Genomic DNA, 19,782 nt, shown 5'->3' with positions numbered 1-19,782 from the left:
GTAGTCCACTTTCCAATTGAAGAATGTAGTTGTATTTTAATTTTTCTAAAATACCCCTTATTCAATGTATGTTGTTGTTACTATAAACTTACCCCATCTAATGAGAGTTGATTTTTTTTTTTTTACCATTAATTCAAGTTCTTATAAAATTGTACTCTAATTAATGTGAGGGTATTTTAGGAAAATAGCTATCTAAATTGATTGTTCTAACAAAGTTAATTATTTTTTTTAAACTGTGTGAAAAAAAAAATCAAGACTATCAAAGTCGAACGGAGAGAGTATATGAATACTCCTTGCATTTCGACCGTTTTTTAAATTGACCCTCTGTTGGCCAAGCCCTTTTGTTTGTGGAAATTTTACAAAATTTGTGACTCTAAAACCTTCATGTGTCATAATCACCTATATACAAACTAATTTATCACTTGTAAGGATACTTCGGGTTAAAAAGAGAAAATCAAAAAAAAAAAAAATGACAAAGCTTCAACAAAAATATTCACCACAAAAATCCAATAAAGAATCTGGATCTCTCTCTTCCTATTCCCAAGCCTACGTACATGCCTCATTTCCATTTATTCTTTCAATTATTCAAGAGTTGCCTAGGTAGACGTATTGAATTAAATTTTCCCTGCCAACACACATGAATCAAGAATATGCCTTATCAGTTATTACTAAAACGGGAATTAGAAAGACCCAAAAAAGGCAAAGAGGCGAAGCTAACTCAATTGATTTGAGACCTCACCTGAGAGAGCTAAAAGATTGTTGATCGACTCCTGAATAAACGGAGAACGGACAGGATTTTAACCTTACAAAGATGGAATGCCAAGAGTTCACGGAAGACTTGAAAGAAATGCTTTAGAATTTTCCCTTACCAATAATTTTCACACCCCAAAAAAGTAAACGAGTAGTAATGAGAGATAACTAGTATTATTTACTAAAGAAAAAAATCTTCACATTTTGTTGCCTTTCTTAGCCTTGATGCCGCTGCATTTCTTCTCTGGTTCGTCCCATCTTCTTCTTATTCTTCTTATTTGCATGGAATGTATATTCGATTTGCATGGCCACATTGTTATGGATCTCTCTGATCATATTTCTTTTATTTTCAGAGTTGAACAGGTGATGACAAATTAGTGCACGTAAGCGAAATATTTCATGTTTTAATTTATTGATAGCGGGATGAGAACTTGCATGTTTACTGCATTTTGCACGTGTGGATTGTTACATTTGAAGCCCGTTTTGGTATGATGTTCAATATTTCTGCTCTAAATCTATACTGTGTTGGAGGTTGTCTGATTTCTTCAAAGCTGAAGCAGGGCAAGGACTCTATTCTTTAACTGTTATATCTTCGGGTTTTTGTTGGATCATTAGAATTTCTGCGCGTTAAATGTGGTCATAAGTGATCGAATGCTTGTTTTAGTGCAATTTCTGAAACCTTTTTTTTATCTTTTCCATATCCATGTTGCAGATTCTGGTTTGTCATTGTCCGGCAGACCTTGAGAAAGATTCAATTGATCGCTAGCTTTGTAATTTGCTAAATATCCTAATTGCAGGTTCATCTCCTAAGTTAGTTCCCCTCTTAATTTTGAGAATTGGGTTCTCACTTATCCCAATAAATCACATAAAAGAATGCCAGTACCAATTTTCACTTTGATTTCCCTCATTTTCAGACTCTTAAAAAATTGATTGGACAAATCCATTGTTATATCAAATCATTTTGCCAAATACGGGCTATTGTTTTTCTAAGAAATGATGCTGAGATTTATTTTGCAGATAAAAATATGAAAATACGAAGACTAGCTTCGGCTCTCTTTCTGCTTTACTTGCTGAAAAATGACTTGCAAGCAATTATTTGTGCATGGAAAATAAATATAGCCAGTTTCAAGCTGCTACCGAGTAAAATTCCATATCATTTGTTTCTACACAAAGGCTAGCATGACTTTCTAATGAAACAGGTTTATTTTAGCAAATTCTCTTAAGTAGCTAGTTTGAGCTGTGATTCTTTCTTATATTGTTTGTCCACAGAGTTGCATGACAATAATTTATGTTTCAGCTAAATTTTCTTGCAACCAGAAAAGTCTCGTGATTATTGTGAAATCTGGTTCACTATTCCATTACTAAATATGCTTTTCCTATGCCCTTTCTGGTGGTAATCAAAGGTCGTTTCCTTGCACGGTGCATTCATGCTACAGCTCGCATCTGAAAGAGGATAGGAACCCTGGCCTGCTGTCCTAAATTCCTCTGGAGAGCCAAGGATTATGATAGACTCAACAGCTCAACTATGTCTCTCAGTGCTGATGCTTTTGAGCCTATGTCAAAAAGTGATGGTGAGGCTGGTGCGGCATTTGCTTTCGTTCGTTAGAATACGTGCCTATCTCAATGATCACTGGACTGATCTTTTCGCCTTTTTGATTCCACAGCTAAGCAGAGGGCCATTCTTGTGGAATGGTTGAACAGTCTTCTTCCTAATTTAAGTTTGCCAATGAATGCCTCTGATGAAGAATTACGAGAAATCTTGGTTGATGGCATAGTGTTATGCCAATTGTTGAACAAATTAAAACCTGGTTGTGTGACAGAGGTTGTCGTTTGTTGGATCTTCATCTGTAAAATTGCGAAGTTTATCAAATGGTTGTGTTCAAATGTTGATAATCTGCGTTGCATCGTTTACAGCATGGTGGTCCTGCTCAGTCTCCAGAGTCACGGTCAGAGAATGTCAAAAGGTTTTTAGCAACTATGGATCAAATGGGGTTGCCCAGATTCCAGTTATCAGACCTGGAAAAGGTAAACAAAATTCAGTTCTCAGTAAATAGTTTCATAAATGCAGAATGTGGTAGTATGATTTCTTACCCTGACAACATTTATGTTCATCTGCTTCTTGCACTTCTTTTGCTCATTTGCATCTTCAACGCATCTAAATGGTACAGGGGTCCATGAAAATGGTGTTGGAGTGCCTTTTAACTCTCAGAGCACATTTTATGCCAAATGCAAGGGCACATCATCATTTTGGCGGACATTCGACCAATCAATTAGGAAGTGATGGAAGTACAAAATGGAAGTTGTTAGGGGACTGTTTTCGCAGTGGTCATGGTGTTCATAAATGTTCTTCCTTTCAACATGCATCACACAGTCCAGTTATGGCAGGTATATTGCTACGTTTTACTCTCAAAAGAAGAATCATAACAAGACAAACTCATACTTGTTGCTTGTCAATCATGACAAACTGAATTCATATGCAATCATTATCTTTTTATTCGTGATTTGTCTATGCTCCTTTTTTCTTTCGTTTCTTCAGAACCATCAGCGACAACGAAGCATCATGTCGGGCATAAGTTCCATGAGGTATTTCAGCTCAAACATGGGCGTTATGCAGATCTCCCTGCTTCCAAGATTTCTGAAATGATGAAATCAAACAGTTTGGATGTATGTCCTCGGGTCCTGCTTTTGTGAATTCTATGGACTGGATCTATACTCTGTAGAGAGACTTGTCACTACCAATGCATTTCGTGCTCTTATAGACAATTTCTGTTTCTGTTCTGTGCAGAATGCCCCAACTCAATCACTTCTAAGTGTTGTAAACGGAATTCTAGATGAAAGCATTGAGCGGAAAAATGGGGAGATTCCTCAAGTAATCCTGATGAGTCCAAGCATTATTATCCTTTTCTCATGTACTTGGCAATCAACAAGATTTAACTTATCCCCATGGATTCTGTTTGACAGCGAGTGGCAGGCCTTTTGAGGAAAGTTGTACAAGAGATTGAGCGGCGGATATCTACTCAAGGGGAACACTTGAAAACGGTAATGATTTGTGCATCTTTCTTGGGAACAGTTCTCATAAATTCAGCAATATGGTTTTAACCAACCTCTTTATATAACCTGCAGCAAAACAATCTTTTCAAGGCCCGAGAGGAGAAGTACCAGTCTAGGATTAGAGTACTTGAAGCCCTTGCAACTGGGAGTAATCAAGAGTCACAGGTAGTCATTCTTGCACTGCCAGTTTGCAGTTCCTAAATTTTGCTGAAATTTGGTCCTTTGTCTACCAAAGTTTCTCTGCTACAGATTGTTACGCCCCAGCTACATCATGTTACGCCCCAGCTACATCATATTAAGGTATAACTTCCATTTTCTATGGTTCGGCATTGTCTACCACTCTTCTTGTAAATGTCATTGTTTTCTTTTGGTTCATATGTGTGAGTCTGTTTCTGCTAGACCTCAATTTCTTTTAGCAGCCAACCATGCCACCCTGCGCTTGGCAGATTTAAAAGAATCTGTTCTCGTAGTGATGGAAGCATGTTGAATCCACTGTTAGTCCAACAATTTAAACCACTAAAATGTAATTTGTAATGTTCTTCTTTGTTAATGAAGGGCATTGATATTTTAATGCTGATTATTTATCTGTTTTCAACAGATCCATCTCCTCATTTATGGATTTTTTGAAAAGACATGGTTTATTTTTTATGATGTAAATCATGTAATAGATCAACGGCTTCTTCGCCCTCTATAAGGAATGCTTTTGCTATTTTTAAATGCTTCACTGTCCGTTTTCACACTAGAATGAGCAGAGCAAAGTAGAAGAGAAAAGGAATGTCGAGGAGCAGGACCCGGTTAGAACGATAAAAGAGAAGGATGATTTCAGTCATGAAATCACAGCTTTGAAGCAAGAGCTAGAAGTATCGAGGAAAATGCATGAGGAACATTGCTTACAAATGGAAACAGAAGGTAGAGGAGTTCAACAAGAATTAGAGAAGAAGTTGAAGGAGGTCATGAACTTTCTAGCAGAGTCAAGAAATAGGGTGAAGGAACTTGAGGCGTTATCTGAATCAAAATCTTTGGGATGGACCAAGAAAGAGCACATATACCAAATATTTACAGAATTCCAACTTGGCGCACTGCGTGTATGCCTCAGTTTGTGTTATTTATCCTTTCTCTGGCTTTCTGACTTGGGTGTTATGTTTGACCTGATCTAACGCCAATATTCAGGAACTCAGGTTTGCTTCGCAGTCAATCAAGCAAGAAATTGTGAAAACACAAAAAAGCTACTCAGAGGAATTTAATGTCTTAGGTCCCTACTCTGAGAACACCTCTCTCTACTTTCGGGGTTATATTTTGGTTGTTTAAAGTGACAAGTCATGAATTGACCTCATGGTTAACAATTAACTGCAGGAATGAATGTCAAAGCTATGCAGAAAGCAGCTCAAAGCTATTATGCAATGCTGGCTGAAAATCAAAAGCTACACAATGAGCTCCAAGAGCTAAAAGGTTCTATATCAATATTATGAACTTGTAGGTTCTAACTACACATCGATCGTATTCTTTAGTTTCTTCTGCTCTTTAAACATGAACAGGAAATATCAGAGTTTATTGTCGTATAAGGCCATTTCTCCCGGGTCAGAGAGAAAAGCAGTCGTCCATTGAATATGTTGGTGAAAATGGAGAACTCATTATTGTAAATCCTGCCAAACAAGGAAAAGAAAGTCGTCGTTCATTCAAATTCAACAAGGTTTACAGTCAAGCTGCTACACAAGGTTTTGATTCTCTTTATGTCCTTTGGTATGCTCCACAGAACAGTTTTATGCAGGATTAAGCTATTTGGTTCTATATTTTTGTTCAAGTACATAGGCCAAAACAACATGGAAATTCACTGTTTTTTCCCCCAATGGCAGCTGAAGTATTTTCAGATACGCAGCCATTAATACAATCAGTTTTGGATGGATATAATGTGTGTATATTTGCTTATGGCCAGACTGGATCAGGGAAAACCTATACTATGGTATGAATATTTTGATCAGTTTCTGTCTACAGTGCATATGCTTCATTGTGGTCTGCGTCGCTGAAATATCATATCTACTTCCAGACTGGACCTGATAAAGCATCTGAAGATGAATGGGGTGTTAACTACCGAGCGTTAAACCATCTGTTCCAAACTTCTCAGAATAGAGAGCACGCATTTTCTTACGAAATTTCTGTTCAGATGGTGGAAATATATAACGAGCAAGTCCGTGACTTACTCTCAAGTGATACTTCCCAAAAGAGATATCCTTCATTATATGCTGGAATATCTTATCTTGCTTCAGGAAGATAATTATTTTGAGACCGAGTTGTAGCTTGATCTTGAGTCCTCTTTCATGCTCTAACTATAAGTGCATTCTCCCAATAAAGTCCTAGTAAAATAATTGTGCTCCAAGCTATACAATAACACCACTTTTGGAGCAGAAATTGCAACCTTTTTTCACGTAAATCTTTATTACAATAAAGTGCTTTTGAATTGCATAATAGCAGTTTTCTTTTGGTTTTCCTTTATTTGCACACACTTGGGATTTTGTCAGGCTCCCAACCAAATGGGTTAGCGGTCCCAGATGCAACCATGTACCCAGTTAAAGCGACATCTGATGTATTGCACCTGATGGATGTTGGACTGAAGAATAGAGCTAAAGGTTCCACAGCACTAAACGAAAGAAGCAGTCGATCACACAGGTTTCTTACTATCATGTTAAAGTTCCTTAATTATTTTTCTCATGTTATTGTCAGCGTTTTAACTGGCATGCCATTTACACAGCATTGTGAGTATACATGCTCGTGGGGTAGATCAGAAAACCCGATCTTCTATGCAGAGTAGTCTTCATCTAGTGGATCTTGCGGGAAGTGAAAGAGTAGACCGCAGTGAGGTCACAGGTGATAGATTAAAGGAGGCACAACACATAAACAAATCATTGTCTGCCCTTGGAGATGTCATCTCTGCTTTGGCACAAAAGAGTCCTCACATTCCATATAGAAATAGCAAGCTCACTCAAGTCCTTCAGGGCTCCTTGGGTATGTTATTTTTTGTCAATGTAATATTGCCTCATATGAGCGAAAATGGATCTAATTCACTGCTTTTTTTTGGGGTATATAAAAGCTAAGCAAATGCTCTATGCGTTGTTGTTTCAGCCTCCGAGTTACTTTACGGACTTTCTGCATCTGGTTGGAACATTTGCAGATTATCTTATTAGGTTCAAGTATACATGGGGTAGTATCACTTGGTTCACGTTGCTTTAGTATTTTGTCATGTTTAAACATGCATTGGATGAAAACTTAGTTGGCTGGCAAGGTATGACACAAGTTTAGTACTTCATGTGAAACTCAGTAAAACTCCTTAGCATTTTCTGCCATAGGACTTTAGGCAGCAAAAAGCTCAGATGGTTTTTTCGGAGATAAGTCCTCGAAGGGGATGATTTCTCTTTTCCTCGTATCTTTGGCCTTGCAAGTACGTTTCTTGTGCATTCCTTGTCTAAATGTGCATAGGTAATCTGTTTTATCCTGAGTAGGCCTCCACACTAATTACTTTCCCTCCATACCCCTCTTCAACCAACGAAACTAAAAATGGCTGACAATTTATTATCTGCCTTAGTATAAACACTGTACTATGTGACAGAATCTTGTAATTTTCAGTATAAGAAACATTGGGGTGCATTTCGTGGGCAATTGGATTACTACAATGACCAGAAAAGTGAAATGCATTTCATTCATTCTTTTTTCTTTTCTTTTTTTTTTCCCATTTTTGTGATGCAGGTGGAAATGCGAAGACTCTCATGTTTGTGCAACTTAACCCTGAAGTTAATTCTTATTCAGAAACTCTAAGTACCTTGAAATTTGCTGAAAGGGCATCTGGAGTTGAGCTAGGTGCTGCTAAAAGCAGCAAAGATGGCAGGGATGTTAGGGAATTGATGGAGCAGGTAGTGTTTATTTTCTTTCTTACAATTCATATAGACATTATGAAATTCTAAGATTTTTTTTTACTGGTTTTCATGTGTGTTAGGAAATTTTTGTTTTCATAAAGGATTTCAATTATATACTGTTGCATGGAAAATTCGTAAAAGAAATGCAGTTGAAAAAGTATAACTGGACTCTAGGCTGCGTTGATAAAAACAAACAACTACAGATGTCGAAATCATAGAAGTCACTTATAAAGAAATTTGTGTATTTTAGTTTCTAGTCTCTCCTAGTTTCGAGTAACTTTGATATTCTTGGAGATAACTTTTCATATATGCGGTAAGAAAATGTGGTTCATTCCGAATGTTGCAGGTTGCATCCCTCAAAGACACAATTGCGAAGAAAGACGAGGAAATTGAGAGATTACAACTCCTCAAGGATCTCAAAAATGTGTACCCTGGAGCTAATAATGATACAAATTCACTGAGGTATGGGACTCCTCAACGAAGCATGAAATTATCTGGTGAGGAAGGCTCAGGACTAATAGAGAAAGCAGCTTCTGATGAAGATAACTCAGAGGGTAGTGATAAACATTCTTTAGATAGTTCCAAACCAATGATTTTAGAGATATAAAAAAGAATCCCCACCCCCCCCCCAGCAATCCAAGACTGCTGGAGGGTTAATATAGGTCAACATTTTTCTGCTGAGGCTGAGACCTTGGAACCCCAGCAATGCAGATAATTTGCAAAGAATGACTGATATGTCTGATATTTGTGTTTCTTTGGGCACAGAAGCTGATGGCTCAGTGGAAAGAAGTCCCCTTGCTGAAGGAGCAAGGCGATCTGAGAATATTGATAAGTAAGTGTATAATTAACTAGCCAATTCAATGTTTCATCTTGTTTTCTCAGGACCTTCATAATACGCGTAACGATTTCAGTGCTTTCTCCTATTCTAAACGAGACAATATAATTAGTCTTTATACGTTTCTATCTTACAGTTTACTGAAAGCATCCATGTAACAAAGTACTAGGAGCAATATTTACTGTTTATGCATGTGCCTGAAGTTCTTTTTCAAGTAATTGAGGATATGGTGTTCTAAATTGTCTAACGTTAAACCACTGATAGTAGAACGAACACTCTCCTTCCTTCACCCCTTATTTTCTGAAATATTAAAGCCAAAGTACCTTGCCATCATTCTTGTTCTTTTGTTCCTTGCTATAACTTTTCACAGCTAATGAAGAATTCTGCCACTTTTCGGACATTCGACCACTTTGATTCGATCAGATTAAGCCATGCTTTAACCATGTGGTTTAGGCTTTCATACCACTTAAATAGGTCAAGGGACTATGTTACCTTAGCTTTACTACTTCTGCAGTTATGCAGTGGCGATCAGGTATGACTGGCTCGGGATCTTTGATCATTTGTTCTCAAAATTACCTTTTGCAGATTGAAAATAGTAGTTAGATCACCTACAGCAGGAGAAAAATCACCAAAGGAGTCTCCAAGAGCCTCAACTGGTACGCACAATGGTGCTCTATAGATTGCACTGCTATGCTTTTTGCATGAATGGAATGAGCTTCATTTCTGCCGATGTTTCTTTTGAGACTTTCTCTGCATTTACTCAGGATTGAAGAAATCAGCCAGTGGAGCCAATTTATCACCTAAACCTCCCACTCCCAGAAGGTGGCAATGAGAGGAAGCAATTTTACAAAATTTCAATTTGACTCAAATGTACAGTTTGGTCACTAACTTTTTAACATTTTTTATGCCTCTGATGAAGAATCCTTGGCCAGTGCCTTGTGCTGGCAGTTTTGCATCTCTTATTTTTAGTTAGGACGTTCAGCTCAGATTGTAAGGTTCATAAAAGCTGTAGGACTTCTTTCTCTCCAAGTATACATAACAATGCTAGCAAAGGAGTTGTTACAAGAAAGCTACATTTATTAATATATATCAAGTTAAACATTTTCTTAGTTCTGATGCCCAGAGAGTTCAATTTATGTACTCCACTTTCATCGCTGCATGCATTCTGAGTAAAAAAGAACGTGCAAAAGTTGTAAAGTAAGCAACTCATATTGGAATAAGCATTTCTTGAGTAATACTTTGTCGTGCAGCGGAATTTGAAATCCCATAAAGTGTCTGCAAAAATTAACATACAAAAGGATTACGAAATCCTTTGATGCTTCCTAAACAATATTATCTCGTGAAAGTTGAGAACTCGTGCGTTTTACTCTAGAACTATTAAAGCTAGAAATAGAAATCTCCCTTCTTGTGACGAAATCATAATAAGTTGAGTGAATTTTATGTACACCGACCGGCAATGTATATATCATCGTCGTTAGCTTCGAATTCAAATTTTATATAACATTTACTCATCCAAGATTAATCTTAATACGTTTCTGTTTAGCGATTAGCTAGATGGAGCACAGTAATTAATGACGGCGAGGCAAGAGACAAGACAACTTGAGTTTAGAATCTTCGCTACTGAATCCAATATAAGATTCGAACTACTTTTCGCTCGCTCTCTTAGCATTAACCAGCAATGCATACATTATCAATATATAAAAAATTATTCTTAATACGTTTCTATTTAGTCGTTTATATACAGTATATATATATATATATGTATATATTAAAAAAAAGGTGATTAGCTAGATGGAGCATAGTGATTAGTTGAGTTAAGAATCTGCATCAACGAATCCAATATAAGATTTGGACTTTCCCTCAAGTAGCGGAGAAAAGAGAGTACCAAGGGGGAGCCCCCCTATTTATTGGAAATGGACATGGTCCAAATCCTAGACCATTTCTTAGTCCCCGGACTCTTTTATTAGTGGTCTGTCTGCTAGGTGGCAGCCAACCACCAGCAAAGCCAGCCTAGCCATTAGTCAGCATTCAAGTCCTCCCAACTAAATATATATATTAACACGTAACACCATACCCCACTGTCTCCCCCAACCCACCCCCCCCCCCCCCAAAAAATCTTTACAAAACATTACAAAATTCGGACATATGGAAAAGGTTATCATACTGCTTATAAAACAAACAAGAGAGAAGAAAATTCGTCCACGTAGTCTCCAATGTTTCCCTTCACCCGAAGAAAAAAAAAAAAAAAAATATATATATATATATATATATATATATATATATATATCCCACCTGCTTTTGGACAAGTTGGCATCTCCCACCTCCTTTCCACCAATTTAAAAAAATCTCTTTGATACTTTTGGACCTCCATACTTTATACATCTACACTTTATATAAAGAAGAGAAGAGAAGAGAAGAAAAGAGAGAGATGAGAATTTGCGATAAAACATTTTTTTTTTCATTTTATATACTTTCAATTTTATCCTTGCTAAAATCACTTATTATTTTACTATCTAAATATAAATTGTTGAAATATCTACCTATAATTATTTTTAATCATAATTAATTTAAACACATCTTAACAAAAATTACTGTAAAACCATCATTTGAAGGGAGTAAAAAAAAATCACAATTTGCTTTAATAATGAAAATTTTATATAAATTGAATTCATCTGAAATACACACATTATTATTATCATATATCATACGTGGCTTGTAGCACCAGCACTAATAATTCAACCACTTCCTAGTAGAGAGTAGGCTACTAGACTAGGAGCGGCGAAGATGAGCGAGCTTTTGAGAGCCAGGCAACGTAAAAACAAATCAATAATAAAAGTTAGAAGAAATTATTGTCAAGAGCAAAAGTTGAACAAGCAAAAATTAGCCGACCCCACTGACATTACTATCAACGATAATAATAATAAAAATATTTTATTATTATTGAGTTGAGCATTGCAGTAGAACCACGTGATCCCACGCATGATTTGTACAGATTAATTAACAATTGTAACATGTCCACCAACAAAAAAAAAAAGAAAAGAAAATTGAAGGGAAAATTCCCAGGAACTTGATAAAAAGACCATCATGTCCTTGCCTTCGAATCACAATTACAATGAAGGACAAGAAAGAAGGCAAACTTTATCAATTACAAAAGTTTCTCTAGTGCTTTCTTACTCCAAAGAGCCAAATTCATGGCCTAGAAGCACAAAACCTAAAAATCATCATAAGCAAAAGAGAAGCATGAAATTGCCATACCTTCTCTTTGCTTTTTTATTGTTGTTTCCTTGGATCAACTTCCTCATTACATATTCACATTCACTCTCCTTTTTTTTTTCTCCTTAAACTCCTCTATTTACAAAACTAAACAAAACAATAATATAATTTCTTCCTCATCAATCCCCTCTCCCTCACTCTCACTCAATCCCTTTTTTGTTTTTTTAACCTTTGACATATGGGCTAAAAATCTTCTCTACACCTGTTTGTTATAATCATATAATATGTTATGTTTTGAGGTAAAAAAAGGGCTTTCAATTTTTCTCTTTTTTTTTAGGCCATCACAGCAGAAATGCCGCGACAGTTGAAGCCCTCAATTCTCACCGGAGCTGGCTGATTCCCACATTTCACGCGGCCAGATGATCCTCCTCCGCTGTTTTTTCGCGACGGCGGCGAAGCTGACGATCCCATTGGAGGAGATGATAGCGGACTCATCTTCCCAATCCCAAATTGTTCATCTTGGATTAAAGGATTTGAGGCTCTAACCGGTGGTGATCCATTGAAAAATGGAGGAGATGAAGCCACCTGAAAATTGGGCTTCTCAGCTCCAGCTCCATAATTACCCTTTGAAAAAAAAAAAAAAAGAGTCAAATTCAAAATCTTGATCAAGATGCCCAGCCCACACATATTAAGGTCAAAACATTTATTCATTTAACAAAACGCTTTGAATTTGAGGAATCTCGACAACAATACTAATACTATACTATCAGAGCAGCTAATTTTGGTACTTAATTAAAATTGAAACAGCCAAACCAGAGATGCAGAGACTATATACGGCCCGCTTAGGATTCCCTAAAGAAATTATTTTAAAAGGGCTCAAAATAATTTTCAGGGGAAAACTTTACATGAGCGCTGTACTTGATGGGAAAAATATGATGACAAAAGAAACACTCTCTTTTTTTTTTTTTTTCCTAAAACGTAAAAAAGAAACAAATATCAAAATCCTTTTAAAGAGGATTTAAAAATCATAACACGGAGAACTAGTCCTTCCGTAGAAAATAAGAACAGAATTCTACCTTTGCAAGAATTATGTCCAGGAGCTCTGATCCTGCCCTTGACTCGCAGCTCTCCATCTGTTGATTACTGTAACATGAACCAAAAAAACACAAAATAGTGAAAAAAAAATTAAGATATTAGAAGAAACCAAACCAATATCAACAAAAAACTTTACGGCCAACAAAAAAAAAAAAAAGGAAGAAAAAGAAATGAGAAAGGCAAGGAACATAGTACTTGGTATGAACAATTCTGGAGGGTCTGACATTTATGGGGTCATTATTAACAAGTCGACGAGGCTTAGGACATACGACGCCGTTTGGACAAGCAGCAGCCGTAGACGACGAAGAAGAAGAGTTGAAGAAAGAGTCTCCTCCAACTCCAACATAATTACTCATTCCCAAACCCAATCCCAATCCCAATCCCACCAAGGCTGCCTTCTGCTGCTGGCTTGGATATGCACACCTATTCATCTTTCTACTTTCAGTCTATTTTCTCCTTCACAGATCCAAGCCTATGCAAAACAAAAACATGTTCACGAATCCCACAAAAATTAGTCATGCCCAGATCAAAAAGAAATGAATTCCAGAAATGATACAGAAATTGGAGAAAATAATAACAATTACATACTATTTTTAGTATAAAATAAAAGTGGGAAAATAACCGGCTTTAAAAGAGAGAAAGGGAGACAGAGGCGGACCTTGGTGGTGGGAAGAGGAGAGAGAGAGAGAGAGATGGAGCAAAGGAGGGCTAGGCTGAGAGAGAGAGAGACGAGGGAGACGGGGAGAGATTTTTGGTGGGACGAACGAAGAAGAGGGAGGGATAAGAAAATGGGTGGGCTGGCTATTCATAGACGGGACGGAGCACAGGCTCCAGGGTGTGATGACTGATGAGGACAACTGTGGATGGATTGGTACGGCAAACATTTTTGTGATTCGTTCTGTGATGCACGTGCACGTTCTCTGAGTCAGCCAATTTTACCTTTTCTTTTGCGCCCTTTTTTGTTTTTTACAATTTGGAGGGATGATTATCTAGAAAAATTTTTTTGTATTGGTATTTACTTTAACATTTTTGTGACGAGTAATAGAAGGTGGTAAAAAATAATAAATTTTTAATAAAATAACTTTATTCAAACGAAATCATTGCTTAAGAAATTGAGTGAGAAAATTAACGATTTGAGTTGAGTCTAATTGGTACGAAAATTTATCTTGTTTGAGTTTGGTTTGGTTTGAAGTAGTGCAACATAAGTGCAGTTATCCTTCTCCTAATTTTTTTTTTTGTTGCCTTACCATTAGATTCTGCTACTTATCTTTGTGAAAAATTCTTTTGTTATTGTGGCATAACTAAGAATCTAAAAATATAAAGTGAATTAAACGGAATATTTTATTTGGATTGCAGTTTATTTGCTAAAATATATTTACTTACATCATCATTACAATTTCCAACACACATTTTTATCTTCCCAATTACCTTTTTATCTCACATACATCACATCACAAAAAGTACTACAGTAAAAATATCTCTAATAATTCACAATCCAAACAAACCCATCATATTTTACATATATCACATCATAAAAATGTTACAGTATCATTTTGTTTAACAACTCATCTATAATAATCTACTATTCAAGGCATGAGATTACGAGAGGTTCCGTAAAGAAAAATTAAAAATGGGGAATCGCCAAATCTTTCTTATCAAATTAAGGGATTGGTCGCCTTAAACATAAAGATGGCTTGTTCTTTTCTCATCATTAGATAAAGTAAAACTCCACACGCTGGTGTCAAGTTTCTATCGTCCAGATAAGAATCCATATGCCTGGAGGCCATGAAACACAGAACCAACAACCGTTTTGCGTCAATTTTTACTTTCCACATTAAGGTTTGCCTATTGCAGACGAAGTTGACTTGCTCAAGATTGAAACTCAAGATCAGCACGAAACCCCAAGTAATTAAAAATCAAGATTTACTTGTTTCATCTCTACTGGAAAAACTCCCATTGAACCTATAAACAAATCAAGCGTCAGGATCCTTTGATAATTAAATTGAGAAGTACTCCCTCCCTTTTTTTATAACTGACATTTAAGGTTTTGCACACCAATTAAGAAAAGTTTTTCATTGTTTAAATCTATACACTACTTTCCTTTTGTACCCTCATTAATTATCCAATTCACCCATGTTTTCTCTCACTAGAATATTAAATGGTGCTGTTTTACTAGGCCAAAAGCAATGCAAATTAACTCTCACCAATTATGAAAAGAGAGATAAAAGGGTAAAATTGTGAAAAAATAATTAATGCTGCATAGGGATAATAAAACGACAGATAAAAGTACTTAAAAGCAAATTTCTTAAACGCCAGTTATAAAAAAAGGGAGGGAGTAATAAATAAGGTGTACTTAACAGGATCAATTAAAGAAAGCCAAAAGTACATTAAATAAAGTGACCGAAGAACGAAGAGAGAGGAGAGCCCATTTGGTTTGTAGCATACAGCAGCAAGGCCAGCACTCAACAGTAGAATGAATGTAGGCCAAAGAGAGCGTTGTTACGTAGTCGTGTAGTGCATGTGATTCCGCTCCAAAGTGAGAAAAGACAAATCAGATTTGCAGCTGGGGACGCAAAAATATTACTACTAAACATTGGTTATCTTTGCCTTTTTCTCTTTGTTTGCTTTGGCATTGATTCCTCGGCAGGCCATTTTGATTTTGCCCACAAATTTTTTCGGTTATCGATCTCTATATGTGTATCACATTTAAATGCTCTTCAAATTCTGGGTCTTGTTTCTTTGCCCATGCGCATTCAAATATGGGCTAAAGAAAAAGCAAAGACGGTTTTAGAGAAGTGCAGTTTGCATGGTGATAAGGTGGATGATAAATTAAAGGGTTATCATCACTTTATTTCTTAATGTTTGGTGCTACTGTCGATTTCTTTCTTAACGTTACCTTTTAGTCACTTTAACCCAAAACTAGAGGTCAAATTTAACAGAATTTGTTAATTAAAATGAAAAGACGTGTTTAACCCTTAAAATTATTATCACTTTACCCCGTATACTATAGTCTCATTATCAATTTACTCCATAAAATAATTTTTTAGAAAATTTACCCCACCATTAAATTAACTTAGCAAATTAAAAAACTTTAGAAGAAAGTACCCTCCTCTTTGTATAATAAAAATAATAAAAAAATTAGAGTAGCTCTTCTCCTTTTTAGTATCAAGAAAAGAAGTCAAAGTTTTAATCTCTTTCTTCTTGACAATTTTATTAATATTGAAAAAAATAGAAAAATTGGGACTGGGACAGGGACGGGGACGGGGAGAGATAGAGATAGAGAGAGAGAGGGAGAGCTCAAAATTTTTTTTAAAAAAAATACAAATAAGAACGAATTAAATACTTTTATTATTTTAAATTATTCACTTTTTTGTTACCACCAAATTTCAATTCTAATTCCGACAACTTTAAATTAATATGATAATATTAGATTTTTCTTTATTTTCTTTCTTTGCAAAATCTAATTTTTTGGCTCCTTCTTTCCTATCTCTTTTTCTTTTCATAGTATTAATAAGTTTGAAAAAAGAAATTTGAGAAAACCCATTTATTTTTATATTTTTGAATCGCTTAATGTGAAAAAAAGGAAGAATAACCTTTTCAACTTTTTTACTTTTAAGTTGGGAATTTGGTCCATCTTGTCGTTAATCACAGACCAGTTTTAGTTGACTAAATCAGCAAAACTAAGACTTGTGATCAAAGTTGACAAGCCTCAAAGAAGCTTTAGCTTGTACGCTAAAATGCAGTTTGGACAGTACTCATATTAGGTGCAATCAACAATGCGATTATTATAGTCAGGTGGTGCTACCATTGCTTTAAAAGAAAAAAGGGTTGTGGTATACCAGGATTAATTAACCATTTCGTTCATCTCATAATTATACAATAAACAGATACACCAATAAGATTGGGACAATATTATCCATCACGAAACTTATCAGATCTTTTTACATATATGGTCAAAGATTTTACGTGTATATAGGATTAGCTACTGGAACAACGGCAACACTGGGGAATGCTTGCTTGCTTGCTTATATATGTATTTAACCATGAAGGACAAATGGTAATGAATGAGTTCGAATCTTGGGTGCAACTGGCAAATCCAATTCATGCAGGGTATTGTCATTTTCGCACTTTGTGGAGCGGAACAAGATGAGGGATAGGCCGCTCCCCCCCTCTACTTTTGCTGACGCTATCACCAAATATAAAAGAGCAAGAAGCAGAAGCAGTAGTGGCACTCCTCCTGATCTCTGACCATTCAAGAAAACGGATAAATAAATAAATAATAATCCAGGTCCCATTTGTGAATCATGATTCTCTGAGTTTCTTGCTTTTCTCGATTGTGGCTTCCACTAACACTTTCCATCCATGGCACCTCCCTTTTCTGCATAAATGAGTTTAGTCTTTGGAGGAAGAGCTCAGAGTATGTCCTATTTGAATGGTTATTTTTTGAGGTTTTTGTAGCAATATATATATATATATATATATTTCATTTTAAGCCAATATGGTATCTCACTTTTATGCATGAGTGAATTTAAACTTTGGAGGGATGTCCCATTTGGATTGTTATTTTTTTGGGGATTTTTATTAAAAAAAAAAATGTACGATAATAATTTAATATATGTGAAATAGAAAGGTCATTGAAAGATATATGAAGCATACAAATTTATCTTTTGAAAACTGTAATCCAAACAGGACCACGTAACTTACCTGGATAAACATAAGTTTCAACTTCAATGGCTGATTCTACTTTGTTGCATATTCTATAGGATTGGAAAATCACTCTAAAGTAATTATAGAAGCCATGAAAGTTAAAGCTACACACATAAATTCAAAATGTTACTTTGTGGTAATCTTTAAGCCATGAAATTTTTGATAATCATCTATTATATCCGGAGTAAGTATGCCTATATTATATGGAAAAGGCAAGAAAATATAGAGTGAATCTTTACTGTACTAAAAGCGGGAGTTGGGATTGTGAACAGTGCCTCGTGGTCCGGTTATGCTGTTATTTGTGTGAGCTTAAGGGGCATTTTGGTCGTTTGTCATTCGGTGGTAGTGGTTTTGCTGGGAATTTGCTCCTGTCCGCGTGTTTCTTTGCTAAAGTGTGTCTTCTGATTCTTAGCAATTTGCTGGTGCATTCATGTGTCCACTTAGCTCGGTTGTAAGCTGCTCGGCACATGGTCCTCTTCTTTGCTTACATAAGATTGTGTCTTTTTTTTTTTTTTTTTTTTACAATCAAATTGTTTATGTTTTTGTGCATTTTATTTCAGTAGGTTCACGTTGAAAGTAGCATCTTACATTTCCACTGTTTTGCATATGTAGCTTTATGAAATATTCTTTAATTATCTTACATTTCAACCAAGAGTTTCAGAATATACAGTATACACTGAGTTTATTTGGATAGGAGTTTATTTGATATAATTACTGTAGCATATTTTATGATGTGATATATGTGAGATAAAAAGGTGATTGGAATTTGTGAAGCAAATTATTTTTTTCAAATCATTTCAATCCAAACACACTCACCATCATTTTTGGATACATGTCATATATACAAAAGTTGATATTAGAATTCAAATTTGGATTAAATAATATGCATTAAAATGTGAAAATGTATACTGTCAATATAAACAAGAGGGTCCTCCTATTTTGGAAAAAAAATTAAAAGAAATATGAAGGAATCCCGTGGCCATGTAAACATTTTTTCTTTTTTTTGGCAATAGGATAAACTTTCTTCATAAAAAAAATGCAATTTAAGAAATGGATTATAGTTTTTAAAATTTTACAGTAGTCTCAATTTTTCTTTCGAGTATGAAAAAATGATTCTATAAATACATATTTTCGGATTTTAAACATGAGTTTGTTACTAAAAATATGAAGGCATCCTGTGGCTGTGTAAACCTTTTTTTTTTTTTGCAAAAGGATAAACTTTCTTCATAAAAAAATATGCAATTTAAGAAATGGATTATAATTTTTAAACTTTTACCGTAGTTCCAATTTTTCTTTCGAGCATGAAAAAATGATTCTATAAATACATATTTTTGGATTTTAAACATGAGTTTGTTACCCCATTTGTAAAATAGATCCACCGCCTAAATTATGGGCAACTTCGGTGACTTTTGCATTCGTGCTTCAGCTGTGTGCTTGGTCAACTTTGGTGGCTTTTGTGTTTGTGCTTCAGAGTTCAGACGTGTATTTGTATTTTCATCGTATATTTGTAGTTGCTTGAGCTCCCCTGGTGAGTAGACGGTGGGTGGTGTCCGAAGCGGTCTGTGGGAGCCGCACAAAGCTGTATTGCCTATGTAATCTTGAGAGAAAGTCATCTGAAAAGCAACATATTGGATGTGTTTCTTTCTCCAATTGAAGACCTAGATTTGGCGGTTTTACAAGGTGAAGTCTTGCACTCTCACCTAGCTGATCTTGTTTAAACTTATTTCATTCTTGATTAGATACAAATAATGTGTGCATAATTTTAAAAGTGATCAACGTCACCATATTTATGATATATGTATGTACTTGTACATTTTAAATGAATGCATCATTTATTTATAATATCAAGAATTCGCAAAGATCTTGAGTCAAAGACTGACTATCTAAGAGAAAATTACAAATTAAATGAGTAAACAAGTAACAACAATATTCAATTTATCTAAAGTCAAATTCTCCACATTTATTAACACCTATCATGTATTAAATATATAACCATTTTACATTAATCCACTTGCCTTCATTTGATCTTGATTAACATAGACCCAGGGCATCCTCACGCATTGCGTGAGGCTAAAAAAACTAGTATACTTAAATGGTAGGGATGAGGGATGAAAATATGGTTCTTAAATTGAAGAAGAAATAGCCATCCTCTTCTAGTCAAGCTGTGCAAGTCCATTCTCAGCATTCAAGTGGGAGGATGTCAGGATATACTACATATTATATGTT

At 35.5% G+C, this 19,782-nt stretch overlaps 1 protein-coding gene and 1 pseudogene across 1 annotated transcript; one reads left to right on the top strand and one right to left on the bottom strand.

Moving 5' to 3' along the window:
* The first annotated feature begins 2,136 nt into the window (after positions 1-2,136).
* On the top strand, positions 2,137-9,650 carry LOC113740126 (kinesin-like protein KIN-14C; annotated as a pseudogene).
* Positions 9,651-11,585: 1,935 nt separating this feature from the next.
* LOC113739960 (uncharacterized) lies at positions 11,586-13,665 on the bottom strand. Its single transcript, XM_027267404.2, has 4 exons — positions 13,508-13,665; positions 13,045-13,321; positions 12,831-12,897; positions 11,586-12,378 (listed from the first exon to the last, which is right to left on the bottom strand). Exons 2-4 carry the CDS (start codon positions 13,278-13,280, stop codon positions 12,088-12,090), a joined length of 594 nt encoding a protein of 197 aa, XP_027123205.1. The 5' UTR covers positions 13,281-13,321; positions 13,508-13,665; the 3' UTR covers positions 11,586-12,087.
* Between the last annotated feature and the right edge of the window lie 6,117 nt (positions 13,666-19,782).

Source organism: Coffea arabica, chromosome 4c (assembly GCF_036785885.1).
Source record: "Coffea arabica cultivar ET-39 chromosome 4c, Coffea Arabica ET-39 HiFi, whole genome shotgun sequence".
Taxonomy (NCBI): domain Eukaryota; kingdom Viridiplantae; phylum Streptophyta; class Magnoliopsida; order Gentianales; family Rubiaceae; genus Coffea; species Coffea arabica.
This window is presented reverse-complemented; position numbering and strand designations above follow the sequence as displayed.

Coding starts and splice junctions, on each gene's coding strand:
- LOC113739960 (XM_027267404.2), bottom strand. CDS start 13,280: ATGAATAGGTGTGCATATCCAAGCCAGCAGCAGAAGGCAGCCTTGGTG. Junction 12,898..13,044: donor TCCAGAATTGTTCATACCAA/GTACTATGTTCC, acceptor TTCATGTTACAG/TAATCAACAGATGGAGAGCT. Junction 12,379..12,830: donor TGGACATAATTCTTGCAAAG/GTAGAATTCTGT, acceptor TTTTTTTCAAAG/GGTAATTATGGAGCTGGAGC.